The sequence below is a fragment of the Bufo gargarizans genome, chromosome 4, assembly GCF_014858855.1.
Source record: "Bufo gargarizans isolate SCDJY-AF-19 chromosome 4, ASM1485885v1, whole genome shotgun sequence".
NCBI classification, from domain to species: Eukaryota; Metazoa; Chordata; class Amphibia; order Anura; family Bufonidae; genus Bufo; species Bufo gargarizans.
In genome coordinates, this window is record NC_058083.1 from 286,465,516 (window position 1) to 286,482,135 (window position 16,620).

General features: G+C 43.1%; 1 protein-coding gene across 1 annotated transcript in view; it reads right to left on the minus strand.

Moving 5' to 3' along the window:
• The window catches only part of SEC63 (SEC63 homolog, protein translocation regulator), a 55,565-nt gene that overhangs the window by 13,847 nt on the left and 25,098 nt on the right, over positions 1–16,620 (minus strand). Inside the window, exons 9-18 of the mRNA XM_044290086.1 lie at positions 14,477–14,571; positions 14,252–14,384; positions 14,078–14,170; positions 12,823–12,977; positions 8,496–8,643; positions 7,640–7,722; positions 7,390–7,449; positions 5,749–5,919; positions 2,769–2,918; positions 1,257–1,358 (exon numbers count right to left, since the gene is read on the minus strand). Of these exons, the coding sequence (XP_044146021.1) occupies positions 1,257–1,358; positions 2,769–2,918; positions 5,749–5,919; positions 7,390–7,449; positions 7,640–7,722; positions 8,496–8,643; positions 12,823–12,977; positions 14,078–14,170; positions 14,252–14,384; positions 14,477–14,571 (1,190 nt within the window). The remainder of the gene's footprint in view (positions 1–1,256; positions 1,359–2,768; positions 2,919–5,748; positions 5,920–7,389; positions 7,450–7,639; positions 7,723–8,495; positions 8,644–12,822; positions 12,978–14,077; positions 14,171–14,251; positions 14,385–14,476; positions 14,572–16,620) is intronic.

Sequence of the window (16,620 nt, forward strand, 5' to 3'; positions counted from 1 at the left end):
ATCATTCCAGAAAGGTACCCCTTATGAGAGGACTAGCTTTTCAAAACATGATTTTGCAATATTACATCCATCCTATATGTGCGGCCACCCAGTGGTTGTGTTGTGAATTGTAGCCTTGTTTTCTAGTGTGTTGCGATATTTTGTTAAAATGGTTTCAGGAGAAATTGTAGTCCTTAAAGGCTATTGAGAGCTTTGGGGCAATTTTTTATGACTGTATTTTACTTATTTTGGGCTATTTTTTCAGTTGGTCTTTATAAAAAAAAACTTCAGCTGTTTTTGAGGTTACAGGGGTTAATAATTAGTATCACGGCTCATGTGCCTTATAACCAATTTAGACTTAAGGTAAGAGTGGACACATTTGTACAGCCTACATTACAAAAGAAACAAAAAAACACAACCGTCACCTAGCTCCATCACTGCCCACTGGAAACCATATTGTTCTAGAAAAGAGCAGGAGCAGAAGGGCTGCCCGCACTTTTGCAGGATTATGGTGGTCACGGTGATCTGTACACAGACCGTGCAGTTGCTATAAAAGATGCAGAAAATGTCTAACTAGGTCTGTATCCGCAGACAGCAGTCATTAGGTTTGCATTTTACAGCTCTATGTTAGAGGAACAAGCTCCACTAGGCACAGAGATACTCAAGACACCTACAGTAAAAACTAGGAAAGGAACAACTTTTACAACTAGGTCATAAAAACACTCTGAAATAACAAACGGGTTTCGGTGGAAAGATTCAGCACAGGGAAAACAGTAAAAGCTATATTTTTGGTGCATTGCTTCTTTTATGTTGTATGACAATTTCTCATTAGCATAAAAGAGGACTACTTTTGATACATTTCTTAGTGTTAATTGCAATATGAGGCAAAATTGGATCAAAGGTAATGGAATTACTGTTATTTTATGTACTTTTAAAGGGATTACTTCCCCACAAAAAACACTACATATGAAAGCTGATTAGCTGATCACCACAGGTCTGACTTTAGAAACCCCTGGATGGCGAGACATTTTGCTGAATGTAAGCTATTGAATAGAATGGCCGACCATGTGACACATGGACAGACTGGGTCCAGCAGTAGCACTCCTCTCTGGCTAATAGAGGAACTCCGCTGTATCACAACTTGTGTGATAAGTGATTTTCTTCCAATAACAAGGTGTAGCGTTCTTGATAAAGCCACATCAAACATATATGTACAGACAAATTCTCCAAGCTACTAAGATAACAAAACTTCAATCTCTAAAATGAATGTACATTACCTCTGGGAAATATAAACTATATACAGGATGTGTAACTTTAGATTTGGTTTCTAATAGAGCTCGATCTTTACGCTGAATGCTTTGCTGCAGTTCTTGCCACTCCTAAAAGAAGAGCATTTGGACATTAATCACACCAGTACAAGCATGTCAAATTTATAAGACAGACCAAAAGCTAACACCGCTCATACGTCATAGACAAATCAATCCGGACTAAAATGATATCACAGTTTCTCCCCTTTAAATTAGTTGGATTCCAGGATGGATATTAGATCTATTCCATGAGGACGTCCATGTCAATTGTTAGTGTGTGTATATACAGTATATAGTACACATATACAATATTCTTTTTTCTTAACCACTTCCTTAGAAGGCCAATTTTTCAATTGTTGCCATGGGTCTATTTAAACTGCAAATAACTTATTTAAAGGGGTTTTCCGATTTTTTTTAGCTGATGATCTTTCCTGTGGATTGGACATCAGTATCTGATTGTTGGGGGTCCAACACCCGGGACCCTGGTAAATCAGCTGCTTGAGAAGGCACTGGTGCTCGCACTAGTGTTGTGGCCTTCTCCAGCTTTTCCAAGGCCATGTGCCATCTTATTCATGAGCTCCAGTGAAGTGAATGGGTCTGTGCTGTGATACCAAACAAAGCTAATGTACGGTTTTGTGCTAGGTGAGCTGAGAGAAGGCTGAGCTGCTACTGCGAGCGCCAGTGCCTTCTTAAAGAGCTGATCAGCAGGGGTCCCGGCTGTTGGACCCCCACGATCAGATACTGATGACCTTTCCAGAGAAGTAATCAGTAATAAAAAATAAAAACCCTCGGAAAACCACTTTAAAGGGGTTGACTCACTTCAGCAAATGGCATTTATCATGTAGAGAAAGTTACTACAAGGCACTTACTAATGTATTGTGATTGTCCATATTGCTTCCTTTGCTGGCTAGATTTATTTTTCCCATCACATTACTCATTTCCATGGTTACAATCACCCTGCAATCCAACAGTGGTGGTCGTTCTTGCTCACTATAGGAAAAAGCACCGGCCTATGTGCGCTCCCAGAGTCCCAGCCACCAGAGAGGTCGACGTTTTTTCCTATAGTGTGCAAGCACAACCACCACTGCTGGATTACAGGGCGGCCATAACCATGGAAACGAGCAGTGTATAATGTGATGGAGAAAGAATACAGCCAGCAAAGGAGGCAATATGGATAATAACAATACATTAGTAAGTGCTTTGTATTAACTTTCTGTACATGATAAATGCTTCTGGCCGAAGTGAGAGGACCCCTTTAATTTTAAGCCAACCTGCATATATTTATTTCATGTGATCTGCTACTATTAAAAGATATCTAGCAGATATTTAGGTGCATCATGTATGTAGGTCTAACTACATACAGCGTGAAATAACTTTTTTTCATTGGATACCTGGAGGCCTCCAAATACAAGAGCCAAGCTGGACCTAATGGAGAAGGGTTACATTATGCAATACAGGATGGAATGGCCTAATAAATCTTACCGCTTCATCGTCTTTGCCTTGCTTCTCATCGTTCTCCCTGTCGGAATCCTTGTCACTCCCATCACTCTGGGAGTCCCTATTAGTATCTTCGTCTTCAGAATCGCTACCTTTGTCAGAAACATCATCTTCTTCCTCTTTCGATGCCACATCCTAATAAAATAGTGAAATTATAATGAATTGGACAATTATCTTGAAGAAATTACAGCTTTACGACTGAAGGGAATATCCTACACAAAAGACCTTTTCTGTACATTATCAAGAAGTGGTGGTCTGATGGAAGAGAGTACATGACTGCAGAGTCAGACTATCCATGGGCTGTGTGTGTGTAATTGGTAGATACATCTGCACTGGAGCTGCAATGTGCTATTAGAATTGTAATCCAGACTTTTCACAAAGGTTCTACTTCTCATATAAAAGGGGCCGACACTTTGCTCTTTCCGTAAGTCCCATTGTGGTGAATGGGGGCTATGCAAACAGCATAGCAGACCAAGCTGCGATGCTTTCGTAACTCCAAGAGTTAGCTTGTTCTGCTATGCCTTTTGCATAGCCCCCATTCACCACAATGGGACTTGCAAAAACAGCGGAGCACCAGCCCAGTCAGCTGTTTCTGCAAGTGTGGCCGCCTGGAGTCAGATCTTGCCATGGAAATGGACAGATGGGACAACACCTTTAAGATCTACAATTTTATTGGAACCAAAGTAATAACATTTTATGTAAATAAAATACTACATAAAACCTTTTCATTATATCACAGCCCCAGCCCACCAGACAGCATATGTGATTTCTGCCACATTTAAAGGGGTGATGCCTTTTTCTACTAAAGGATTGCGAATGCCCTAATCAGACAATTTGTTGTTTGAGGAAATTGTTTTTGTCACTTTTGTTAAGTCTGTGAAAATATGTGAACACTGACATAAGTGGCATGTATGGACACTACTTTATGAATTCTTTTACACAAACTGTATGAATGTAGCCATGAGTATACAAGTTGTATGTCAAAAGTGTAGACAATGTTATGCAGCTGAATGGTTGGGGTTTACTTTCCATTCCATGAAGGGGAGGCTTTGCAACAAAGTTTAAAAATAATTCCTTCCCTATGGCGCCCACTGATCTGAGCACAGCTACATATAAACACAGCAGTAATGCTTAGGTTTATACACTTCCTAACCTCAACGTTGATGCAATTTAAGGGATAAAACATATACCGTATTTTTCGCCGTATAAGACGCACTTTTTCTTCCCCCAAAATGGGGGAGAAATGCCCCTGCGTCTTATACGGCGAATGCAGTCAGTTTTACATCGCTGGCAGCGATGTAAAGAGAGCGAGGACTCGGGGAGGGACTGGGAGGAGGAGCTGGGGCCGGCAATAGCGGCGGGGCGGTGCAGTCACTGTACTAAAGGCCCGCTCCGGTGTACTAATAAAATATGTCATATTCAATGAATGGTTATTAAATATGCCCCTTTATGCCTAATAGTACCTTAAATCCTTAGCGCTTCAGTAGTATGCAGGCTGGGCGGGCGGCAGCGTAACTCCCTGATGTCACGTGCCTGCGCCGCCTACTTTATGAATGAAGCAGGCGGCGCAGGCAAGTGACGTCAGTGAGTGACGCGCCGCGCCGCGCCGGCTGCCCGGCCTGCCGGCATTGTACTGAAGCGCTTCGGATTTAAGGTACTTTTAGGAATAAAGAGGCATATTTAATAACTATTAATTGAATAAGACATATTATATTAGTATACAGGAGCGGCGGGGGATCTGTGGATGGCACAGTTATGGGCTGGGAGGGTCTGTGGATGACACATGTATAACAGTGCCATCCACAGATCCCCCCCTGTAACAGTGCCAGCCACAGATCCCCCTGTAACAGTGAAAGCCACAGATCCCCCCATAACAGTGTCTGTCATCCACAGTTCCCCCCTAACAGTGTCCGTCATCCACAGTTCCCCCCATAACAGTGTCCGTCATCCACAGATCCCCCCATAAGTGTCCGTCATCCACAGATCCCCCCATAACAGTGTCAGTCATCCACAGATCCCCCCATAACAGTGTCCGTCATCTACAGATCCCCCCATAACAGTGTCCGTCATCCACAGATCCCCAGTAATAGTGCCATCCACAGACCACCTAGTTCCAAACCCACAGCACACCTTTTGGTTAAAAATATTTTTTTTCTTATTTTCCTCCCCAAAAACCTAGGTGCGTCTTATACGCCGGTGCGTCTTATACGGCGAAAAATACGGTACATACAGAATATATGTCTGCATCCATATATAAACACGGTGTGGGTGGATTTACTCTGTTCGCACTACTAGAAAGTTTAATCCCACTATAAACACACTGTAAAGATCTTAAAGGGGTTGTCTCATCATAGACAATCGGGACATATCCTAGTCATATACCCCCAATGTCTTATAGGTGCGGGGCCACCGCTGGGACCCACACCTATATAGAGAATAGAGCCCCTATATAGAGAACTCCGGTCAGGCCACCCCACCAAGCCGGCTCCCCATAGTAGTGAATGCGAGCGCATTGCGTTGGCCGCCCCCCGCTCCCATTAATTTTTATGGGGCTATTTTCGCCGGCCCCGTAGAAAATGAATGGAGGACGGCTGCGCATCCGTTCACAATGTAGGTGCGGGTCCCAGCAGTGGGATCCGCACCGATATGACAATGGGGGCATATCCTAGCGATATGCCCCCATTCTCCATGATGAGACAACCCCTTTAAAGTCCAATAATCCATTCCATGACTGTAAGGCTACATTCACAACTCTGTTTAGGCATTCAAGTAGTCTGTACCGGTAGAGGGCCCCCATTATAGTCAATGATGATCCGGCTGTGTTCAGCTAGATACAGCAATTCCGATGGTCTGCTTCTCTGCCAGAACAGACTACCAAAAGGCCTAAATGTAGCCTTAGATACACGTACGATGTAAAGATAGCCACAGGTACAAAGCAAGAAATGACAAAGATGGAAATTCTCACATTTGCACTCGTATCATTGGCTAGCTTCGCCTTTCCTTGTTTCTGCTGTGATAAAGGTGGAGGAGGGGGCTTCTTTTTCAGTGGTTTCTTCTTCTTGGATTTGGAAGATTTCTTTGTACTTTTATTCTTTTGCTGCCAGCCTTTGCTCTTTAATTTGCCGCTTTCCCCTTGCTGCAAATAAAACAAAGCATGATAAATCGATGTCCAGTAGATTTATTCCACTGTGGTCATACTTGCAATACTTTATTTCATGCTGCAAGTTTATTTTCCGTGAAAAAAGAACATGAATTGGATATAATAAATTTTGACTAGTTGAGAGGCGGACCAACACTTTTTTGCTATATAATCAGCTAGGAAATTGGCCCCTAACAGTACTCTTCTTTTTTTGAGCTGCTTTATGTAGGCGATGCCACAACTGTTAGTTCCCAGCAAGCGACCCTACATCTTTTGACATCTAGACCCCAATAAGACTTGTGTGCATGAGGGCTAGCTAAGAAGACAGTGGGATTGCCCTCATCAGGGTGGATTTTCTGATTTAGGTGAAGACAGGCAGGTGTACTTAGCCTTTAAGTTGCAATATTTTCAACCTACCAGAAGATTTTGTATTTACCATTAAATTTACATTACCGTCTTTCACCCCACTCCTTAAAGGGCTTCTCTGGAGTCAGGAACCCCTTTTGATATGGCCAGGCAAGGTGCAAGCACAGCATATGAACACTGTCACTGCTGAAGTCATTGACTGGCTGACAGCAGTGACGTGTGTCTAGAGAGCACATCACACTTCTGGTATGGCGGGGACTGGATCCAACTCCTACAATAGAACTAACTAGTAGCCCAATAAATAGTCTCATATATAGGAGACTAATTATTTATTTATTAGGGGCTTCTAGTTAGTTCTGTTGTAGGAGTTGGATCATGTCAATCTAGGCCCCCTTTATTTACGTTTGCAATTATCTGAGGTTTTGGTTGTTTCTAACTGGCGGGGACTGGAAACAGAGGATAAGGCAGCGCACTGTGCTGGAACTGAAGCGCCAGTGACAACTGATCCCTTTATATTCCCTGCACCCTGCCTGGCCAGACCAAAAGGGGTTCCTAGTCTCCAAAAACCTCTTTAACTTGGTGGCCACAGATATGAGAAAAGTACAGGGAAACCTCTCAGACAAGCAACTAAAATTTCACAGAAAAAGTTTTTGGGGAGAGGTTACATGAAAACCAACCAGACACAATCAAGATCACATGTATGGAACCCTAGGAGCCCCAACCAATTATCAGAATTTTAGTATTAACCCAATTAGCAGAACATTAGCAATTAACATTTGCAGAAAATACAATGTACTTGCCATCAAATTACCACTTTATTTCACAATAGTCAAGTAAACTAGTTGCATTACTGCATGACAGCTCATGTTCCAGAGTACCAGTTCCTGGTGTAACATTGCCAAAGCTGTTGGTACCCTTTCAAGGCTAAGGATATTGGCCCATAGGAAGTAGGTATAAGCTCTAGTTATAGCAAAGCTTTTAGTCATTACCATTTGAGGCAGCTTCCAACTGCACCGGTACACCAAGACCATCTCTTCCCATCATCCTTTTCATAATATACAAACACACGTGAGAATGGGGCACATACAGCGCTATACATACCCCTTCTTCAACTGGCTGGTCTTCAGCAGAGCAAGCCGACTGTTCCTTCTCAAACACTTCCTAAGTTGTGAAAAAAATACAAACTTCCTATTAAAAGCTATAACATATGTAAAACTACACAGTTGAAATGTATTTCTGTCTCATTGGTATAAATAGTCAACTTAATATTTGAGCAAATAATCAATTAAGAATGAATTTGCAGATTTTGTTATTGGTTTAGGATATTTTTACGATTAGTTTTCATACTTACCGCCATTGTTTGTCTTTTAAGGGTGACAAGAACAGTGACGAGGGAGCCTACTGTAATGTTGTTACTGTCTTCGTCATCTAGAACTGCAACAAAGAATCACAAGGAGAACATCATTTTAGGGAAGATGTATCATATCTGGTACAAAGGAAAAGTAGAGTAAGCACCTTCAAAAACCAATCAGATTGCTGCTTTTACTTTCCAATGGACCTCTGCAAAATAAGAGGTGGCATCTGATTGGTTGTAAACAGCAGTTCTGATACATTTAGGGTCCATTCACACGTTCCGCATTTTGCAGACCGCACATCGCCGGCGCTAATAGAATATGCCTATTCTTGCCCGCAATTGCGGGCAAGAATAGGACATGTTCTATTTTTTTCGGGAACTGAATTGCGGATTCGGAAGTCCGCAATTCCGTATCCGAGCAGCACATAGTGCGGCCCCATACAAATGAATGGGTCCGCAATTCCGTTCCGCAAAATCCGGAATGAAATTGCGGACATGTGAATGGAGCCTTAGAGGCAGAAAACCTTTCCTGATCCTGGCTTGCTCACACAAAGCCTGGGCTTGTTACAAATAAATGTAAGGATTTTCAGCGTGGAGTTTAGGACAGGATTGGTATTGCTGCTTTATTTAACACAGATGATTGACCAAACCAACACATTGTAACAAACCAAACAGCCTTGTAACCAGGACATAGATAACGTCTCTGAGGTTAAAGCAAGTAATGCTTTGGAAAATAGCATTCATTTAGTGATATTACACACATAAACCTAATACTATCCATCCAGACCAAATTGGTAAATTTGCTATTAAAACAGGAGGCTTAGAAACCATAAAAACAGAAAGTCCCACGTACCATGAGGTTTTACCTCCATTGTGATATTTGGAAAACTACCAAGAACTGCCACCAACTCCTCATAGCTGCTGTCCTCAAGAAAGCTGAACAGTAGACGACGATCTGACTCTTTCATACTGACCAGGTCCCGAATGGTCTTGATTTTAAACTATGAATTAAATGAAAAGTTACATATTCTGCATAATGCTTTTTAAAAATTGACTTTTTGGCACACTTCACGATAAATGGTCTAGATTAGCAATTTTAAAACTTTTATGGATTACTGTAGAGCATTAGGGCCAGTTTGACACGTGTGCCACGACCCCAATATAAACAATCAAAAAGAATGGGCAGCACTCCAAAGGAATAAAATGAAAATGAAACCTTTTATTCACCCATGTGGAACAAGCGACGTTTCGGCTCTGCAATACAGCCTTTCTCAAGCAAAAGTTTTGCTTGAGAAAGGCTCTTTCGCAGAGCCGAAACATCGCTTGTTCCACATGGGTGAATAAAAGGTTTCATTTTCATTTTATTCCTTTGGAGTGCAGCCCAGGATTGTCCAGCTTTTTATTAAGTGATGGCCTATCCTCATGATAGGCCATCACTAACTTATCGGTGGAGGTCTGACACCCTTCAATCAGATGTTTCGGTGTAGCTCCAGAGCTGGACGTTGACACCAGAACTACAACTGTCTAATGGACAGAGGAAATTACTGCAATGCTGATCACATTCACTTTAATTGGATCAGTGCTGTAGTAACATGCTTCATCCACTACTCACTTGATGATGCTGCGTAGTATCGGCAATGACTTCTGGTGATGGAGCTACACCCAAACAATCATAAGGATAAGCCATCACAGATAAAAGCTGGAGAACCCTGTCCTTAACCTGCATCGCCTGCTGATTTATACTTACCTGCTCCCTTCCTCTCCGGTTCTGGCCGTAGTGGCACATGAGTTCACGTCCACACCCAGCTGGATGAAAACAAGCCGGTGACCGGAAGATGGAGTAACGGGAGCGAGTGCACAGGACCAGAATGGCAGAGAGCAGGCAAGTATAAATCTTTTAGCAGGTGAAGCAGGTTAGGGGTGTTCAGTTAAGACCTCATGTACACCACCATCTCCGTGTTTCGGTCCACAAAACACGGATGCCTTCAATGTGCATTCTGCATTTTTTTTTTTTACTCCAGTAGAAAGAGATGACTGCATGACCCCAGGGAAATGAATTGATCTGCCTGCTATCTGCAAAAATGCACAAGGATGAAAAGTACTGCTGTGTGCATGAAGCCTAATAGTTAATTATTCCTGAAAAACTTCTCAAGCCTAACGCCTCTTTCACACTTGCGTTGTCCGGATCCGGCGTGTACTCCACTTGCCGGAATTACACGCCGGATCCGGAAAAACGCAAGTGTACTGAAAGAATTTGAAGACGGATCCGTCTTCAAAATGCGTTCAGTGTTACTATGGCAGCCAGGACGCTATTAAAGTCCTGGTTGCCATAGTAGTAGCGGGGAGCGGGGGAGCAGTATACTTACAGTCCGTGCGGCTCCCGGGGTGCTCCAGAGTGACGTCAGAGCGCCCCATGCGCATGGATGACGTGCCATGCGATCACGTCATCCATGTGCGTGGGGCGCCCTGACGTCACTCTGGAGCGCCCCGGGAGCCACACGGACGGTAAGTATACTGCTCCCCCGCTCCCCACTACACTTTACCATGGCTGCCAGGACTTTAGCGTCCCGGCAGCCATGGTAACCATTCAGAAAAAGCTAAATGTCGGATCCGGCAATGTGCCGAAACAACGTTTAACTTAAGGCCAGATCCGGATCAATGCCTTTAAATGGGCATTAATTCCGGATCCGGCCTTGCGGCAAGTGTTCAGGATTTTTGGCCGGAGCAAAAAGCGCAGCATGCTGCGGTATTTTCTCCGGCCAAAAAACGTTCCGGTCCTGAACTGAAGACATCCTGATGCATCCTGAACGGATTTCTCTCCATTCAGAATGCATTAGGATAAAACTGATCAGGATTCTTCCGGCATAGAGCCCCGACGACGGAACTCTATGCCGGAAGAAAAGAACGCAGGTGTGAAAGAGCCCTAAGGGTCCATTCACAAGACCGTAAGGCCCCTTGCAGACAAGCGTTCCTTCCGCAGCAAATTCGCATCACAGCACCCGGCCTGACCTCCCATCGCTGCCGGAAGTCACACAGCATAATATTGATTTATGATGCTATGTAACCCTTACAGTTCTGGAATGTACTGGATGACACTGGCTGAGGGAGAAACGCTCGTCTGCAAGGGGCCTAACCCTGGGTTCAGACCTGAGCGTTTTACAGCGCGTTCCTACGCGCTGTAAAACGCACAACAGGCAAGAACCAATGATTCCCTATGGGAATGGTTCTCACCTGGGCGTTTTACAGCGCGTACGATCGCGCTGTAAAACGCCCGACGCTCAAACAAGTGCTTGAGCTTTTTTTGGGGCGTTTGTCGCGCGTTCCCGCACATAGATATTCGGGAACGCGCGACAATGTGTGCACGCCTGTCTCTGTATGCGCGATTGTAAACGCCGGTACAATCGCGCATACAGAGCGCTCGTTTCAGAGCGCTCAGGTCTGAACCCCCTGTAAGTGTTTTGCAGATCCACGAAACACATTGGTACCGGACATGTGCCCTATGATAGAAATGCCTATTCTTGTCAGCAATTGCAGACAATAGGACAAGCTCTTTTTTTGCAGGGCCGGTGAACAGAACTACAGATGCAGACAGCACACAGTGTGCTGTCCGCATCTTTTGCGGCCCCATTGAAATGAATGGGTCCACAGCTGCTCCGCAAAATTGCAAAACGAATGCAGACCCAGAAATACAGTTGTGCGAATTGACCCTAAGGCTGGTTTCACATGGGCGTTGCGGATTGGGGCCGGATGCGTTCAGTGAAACTTACACTATTTTGCAAGCAAGTTCAGTCAGTTTTGTCTGCGATTGCGTTCAGTTTTTTCCATGCGGGTGCAATGCGTTTTGATGTGTTTTTAACACGCGTGATAAAAAAATTGAATGTTTACAAACAACATCTCTTAGCAACCATCAGTGAAAAACGCATCGCACCCGCACTTGCTTGCGGATGCTATGCGTTTTTCACGCAACCCCATTCACTTCTATGGGGCCAGGGCTGCGTGAAAAACGCAGAATATAGAACTTGCTGCGATTTTCACGCAACGCAGAACTGATGCGTGAAAAACAACGCTCAAGTACACAGACCTATTGAAATGAATGGGTCGGGATTCAGTGCAGATGCTATGCGTTCACGTCACGCATTGCACCTGCGCGGAAATCTTGCTCGTGTTTAAGGGACCCAAGAGTGCTACTACACCTCCATAAGCAGCAAGCGGTAGGTGCAGCCTAACAATAAGCAGTATAATGTAGGGGACTGAGGAGGGGGAATACTTTCCTTATGCCTGATATTTTCCCCACAATTTTCCCCACATCAACTGAACATCATTCATCCCTATGTAAATGACAACTCTCAATGTTGTTAGTCATGAGATAAATGTCAAACCCTCTTTTGAATGGAATCATTGTATTTGCTGTTACTATATATACTAGGGCACTCCATAGTATGACTGCTCTAACCGTTAAGAAGCCTTTCCTGTCTTGATGTCTAGATCACCTTTCCTCCACACAAAGAATATCCCCTGGTCCTTTGTATTGACCTCACATATATGGAGTATTTTTCCCAAGCTGAAGCAGCCTGATTTTTCTGACCTCTCATTACACGATCCCAGTAAACTAGTCACCCACCTCGGAGCCTTCTCCAGCTCTAATATATCCTCTTCAAAGCTTGGAGTCCAAAAATGAATCACATTCAAGATGTGAACTAACGGCATACTGAATTTCTTTTACAGTAGTGAAAGTAGAGATGTGCAGCACCTTGCAACGTGATGTACAGTGCATGGGGTCCATAGGATCAGGATCCTAAACTAAATTTAGGCACTTGTTACAGTGGAGTGAATGATTTTATAAAAACTCATTCACATAGTGCCACATAAAAGTGCATGGTTTAAATGCTAAAATGTAAATGGACTTCTCAGGAGCTCATCAAGTCAGCGCTTACACTCAAACAGGGATGTAACCGTCCTCTCCTTTAGATAATATATCTATCTATATATATATATATATATATATATATATATATATATATATATATATATATCTCTATCTATCTATCTATCTATATAAAAATATATATATATATATATATATATATATATATATATATATATATATATATATATATTTAGAACGTGTTCAATAAGAAAGCATTGAAATGGGAGAGAAGCCAGAAAAGTGAACAATGTACCTTCTTGTGGTTAAAAACCCGTCTTAAATGATCTTCTTCAATAAATGGCAGCTGTAAAACGGGAGATTTGAACTGTTGGAGGCCCTGCACGATCATTTGACAGAGTTTCATGCAGTTCTCCAGAGAAGAAAGAGATGGTGGTCTGAGCTCCCTCTCTTCAGAAAGGACAAAGAAAAACAAACAAGAGCAAACCGATGATTAGAACCTCCTCAAAGTGGAGAACTTTCAACTTGTTATCTTTACAGTATTGTAGTAATGGTTCCAGAGAGGAGAGAAAGATCCAGCTTTCCCTTCCTGTGCGTGGTCTACAAATAAAACATATGCAATAAGCACATTAAATGCTCTACGCGAACTCAGCCTCACTTTACTGTCTACATTCTCCCCCTTTGCAGTTATCTTTGTTTCACACATGATGTTCTGATGCAGTTGTTTTATTCAGTTTTTGAAGTCAATACCAGGAATGGATTAAAAATGGACAACCCTCAGGATCTGCCTGCAATAACCTGACATATGCAGTGCCACTGCACTGGTTTTCGTGGCTGGGTTGTATTTACCCAGCGGCAGATGTGACATCACGTCGACAACACGAGATTGCTGCAGCCAACCACTTGCCTCATTGGTTGCACCTGACGAGGCCAGTGATTGACTGCTGCGGTCACGTGTTGTCGATGTGATGTCAGTAAATACAGGCTCAGCTGGGAGAACCTAAAAAAACTGCATCAAAACAGCACATGTGAAAGTATCCTTAAGGCCTCATGCACACGACCGTTTTTTTTTTTTAAGGTCCGCAAAAAACGGGGTCCGTAGGTCCGTGATCCGTGACCGTTTTTTCGTCCGTGGGTCTTCCTTGATTTTTGGAGGATCCGCAGACATGAAAAAAAATCTAAGTCAAGTTTGCCATTGAAATGATAGGAAAAAACGGACACGGATCACGGACACGGACGACAATCTTGTGTGCATCCGTGATTTTCACGGACCCATTGACTTGAATGGGACCGTGAACCGTTTGCCGTGAAAAAAATAGGACAGGTCTTATTTTTTTCACGGCCAGGAAACACGGATGACGGACGCGGCTGCCAAACTGTGCAGTTTCCGATTTTTCCACGGACCCATTAAAAGTCAATGGGACCGCAGAAAAACCACGTTAAACGGGACAACGGCCACGGGTGCACACAACGGTCGTGTGCAGAAAGCCTAAAGCAGCTTATCCCGGTCAAGCAATACAACACAACATTCGTTCCACAATGAGTATTACCTTCTCGACTACGTGCCATGATTATCAGTTGGCATATGACATTAACCATTTCTTGAAGCAATGCAGGGCCCCTCTTTAGAATAAACTGCTGATCTGAAAGAACAAAAGCAACAAAGATGAGTAAGCCTAGTTACCTACAAAAAATAAAGTTACAAATAAATTATTATTTTTTACCTTCTTTTAGTGTGTCTGGTATCTGCATCCGTGACAAGTGAGCCAGTAAGAGGACTCTGGATTTTAAACTGTATGGGCAGGTAAGTGGAGGTTCATTCTTCTTTAGATTGATACCACCAATTTCTCTTATCAGCTAAAGGCCAAGAAGACAAGACCAAAGACATCCTTAGCAAACAGAAGAATTGCTAATTTACTTGCTTTATATTAACAAAAAATGTAGCTAACCTGAGGAATTAGTATATTATCTGCAGGCCTGCTTGTGGCATCTTTATTATATTGTGGGTCAAACTCTGAAGCACCAGCTAAGACCATAATTAGACCTAAAAGAGAAGATCCAAGGGAGCAACAGTCAGACTATGTAACACATCAAAAATCCTGGAGACATAATCCATACACAAGTCCTCCCTCATGAGAGAGGAGGAAAGATGAGAAGAGTTTTGCTGACCATTTCTGGTATTGCACGTGGACACACAAAATGAATTTTCCCTTTAGTTGTTATTTTAATTATCTGAATAGTTAGGACTAGAAAAAAAAAAAAACACATATGACTTACAAAATACGATGCACATTCAAAATAGTGGCAGCAACCTAGTTTAGGATCCTGTTGCCGACAAGGGAACAGGACGGTTTGCCATAATTAAACGGGTTGTCCCATTACAATAACTTATCCCCTACCCACAGTCTGATTGGCAGGGTCTAGCTGCTGTGGCCCCTTCCAATTATGAGAATGCCTGCATGTCCACCACTGCACTGAACTCTATGGGACTGCCGGAGATAGCTGAGTACAAGCGCTCGGCTATTTCCAGAATAGCTACTCCATTGAAACGGGGAGCATGGGCTCCCATCTTCATAACTAGTCGGACCTGCACTAATCAAACAATTATCCCATATCTTGTGGACAGGTGATAGGTTCTTGCAATGGGAAAACTCCTTTAAAGGGAACCTGTCACTGGGATTTTGTGTATTGAGCTGAGGACCTGGGTTGCTAGATGGCCGCTAGCACATCCGCAATACCCAGTCCCCATGGCTCTCTTTTTTTTTCACACAATAAAAGCACAAAGAAGAGATTTGATACATATGTAAATTATCATCTCAGGTTAATTTACATATGTATCAAATCGTTTTTTTTACACAATAAAAGCACACAGAGCTATGGGGACTGGGTATTGCAGATGTGCTAGCGGCCATCTAGCAACCTATATCCTCAGCTCTATACACAAAATCCCGGTGACAGGTTCCCTTTAATGGAACCATAAATTCTGCTTTGTCCAAGCTAAGTCTACAGGAGAACGTCAGCGTATCCATCCATGCGGTGAACCTCGAATCCTGCAGCCAGACAATTATAACAAATATATTTTTTTAATAGCTAGACAATATTTCTATCAATCAAAACTGCAATACAACAAGGAGGCTTTCTCTGCCTAGAATTCTGCTAGACATCATTTCAGTTTAGTGATATCCATTAATAAGTGTCTACAGTTTTCAGTGGCCTTTTTGGGTTGGGCAACTTTTCACAACACAGCACACTCTAGGTGTAGTGTTTTTTCCATGCATTTTCCCGTAGGCTTCTCCATAGGACTGGGAAGATGCCAGTAAAAAACACTTTATAGATGTGAGAATAAAAAGTAAAGAAAGAAAAAAAAAAAAACACCAACCAAAAACACTTGTAAAAGATGCTTTAATTCATGACTTAACAAGATAAAAAAAAAAAAATAAAAAAAAAAAGCCACAAAAATTCTGTCACTGAGACGAGAAGGTAGCAGACTGAAGTTTCAGATTTTTTTTTTTACAGCCAGATTGTTAGAAAAAAAGGAGATTTTTGTATAACTTACCAGTTAAATCTCTTTCTCGCTCTTCCTTGGGGGACACAGACCTTGGGTATAGCTCAGCTCCCTAGGAGGCGTGACACTAAGTAAAACTGTTAAGCCCCTCCTCCATCAGCTATACCCTCAGCCTGGAGATAGAGGCTACCAGTTGCGTGTCCAAGTAGTGAAAGGATAACAACCAATAACGGAAACAACCAGCCAGCAACCCAACGGGGCGCCAGACCATAACCCTGTAACCAAACACAGAAGGGTGGGTGCTGTGTCCCCCAAGGAAGAGCGAGAAAGAGATTTAACTGGTAAGTTATACAAAAATCTCCTTTTCTCGCCCATTTTCCTTGGGGGACACAGACCTTGGGACGTTCAAGAGCAGTCCAAGAAGGGAGGGACCACAAACCCAAGGCGGAACACCACCAGAGCATCAGGAAACCGCTGCCTGCAAAACCAGGCGGCCCAACGCAGCATCCGCTGATGCATGCGTATGCACCCTATAGAACTTTGTGAAAGTGTGCAGAGAGGACCAAGTGGCTGCTTTGCACAACTGTT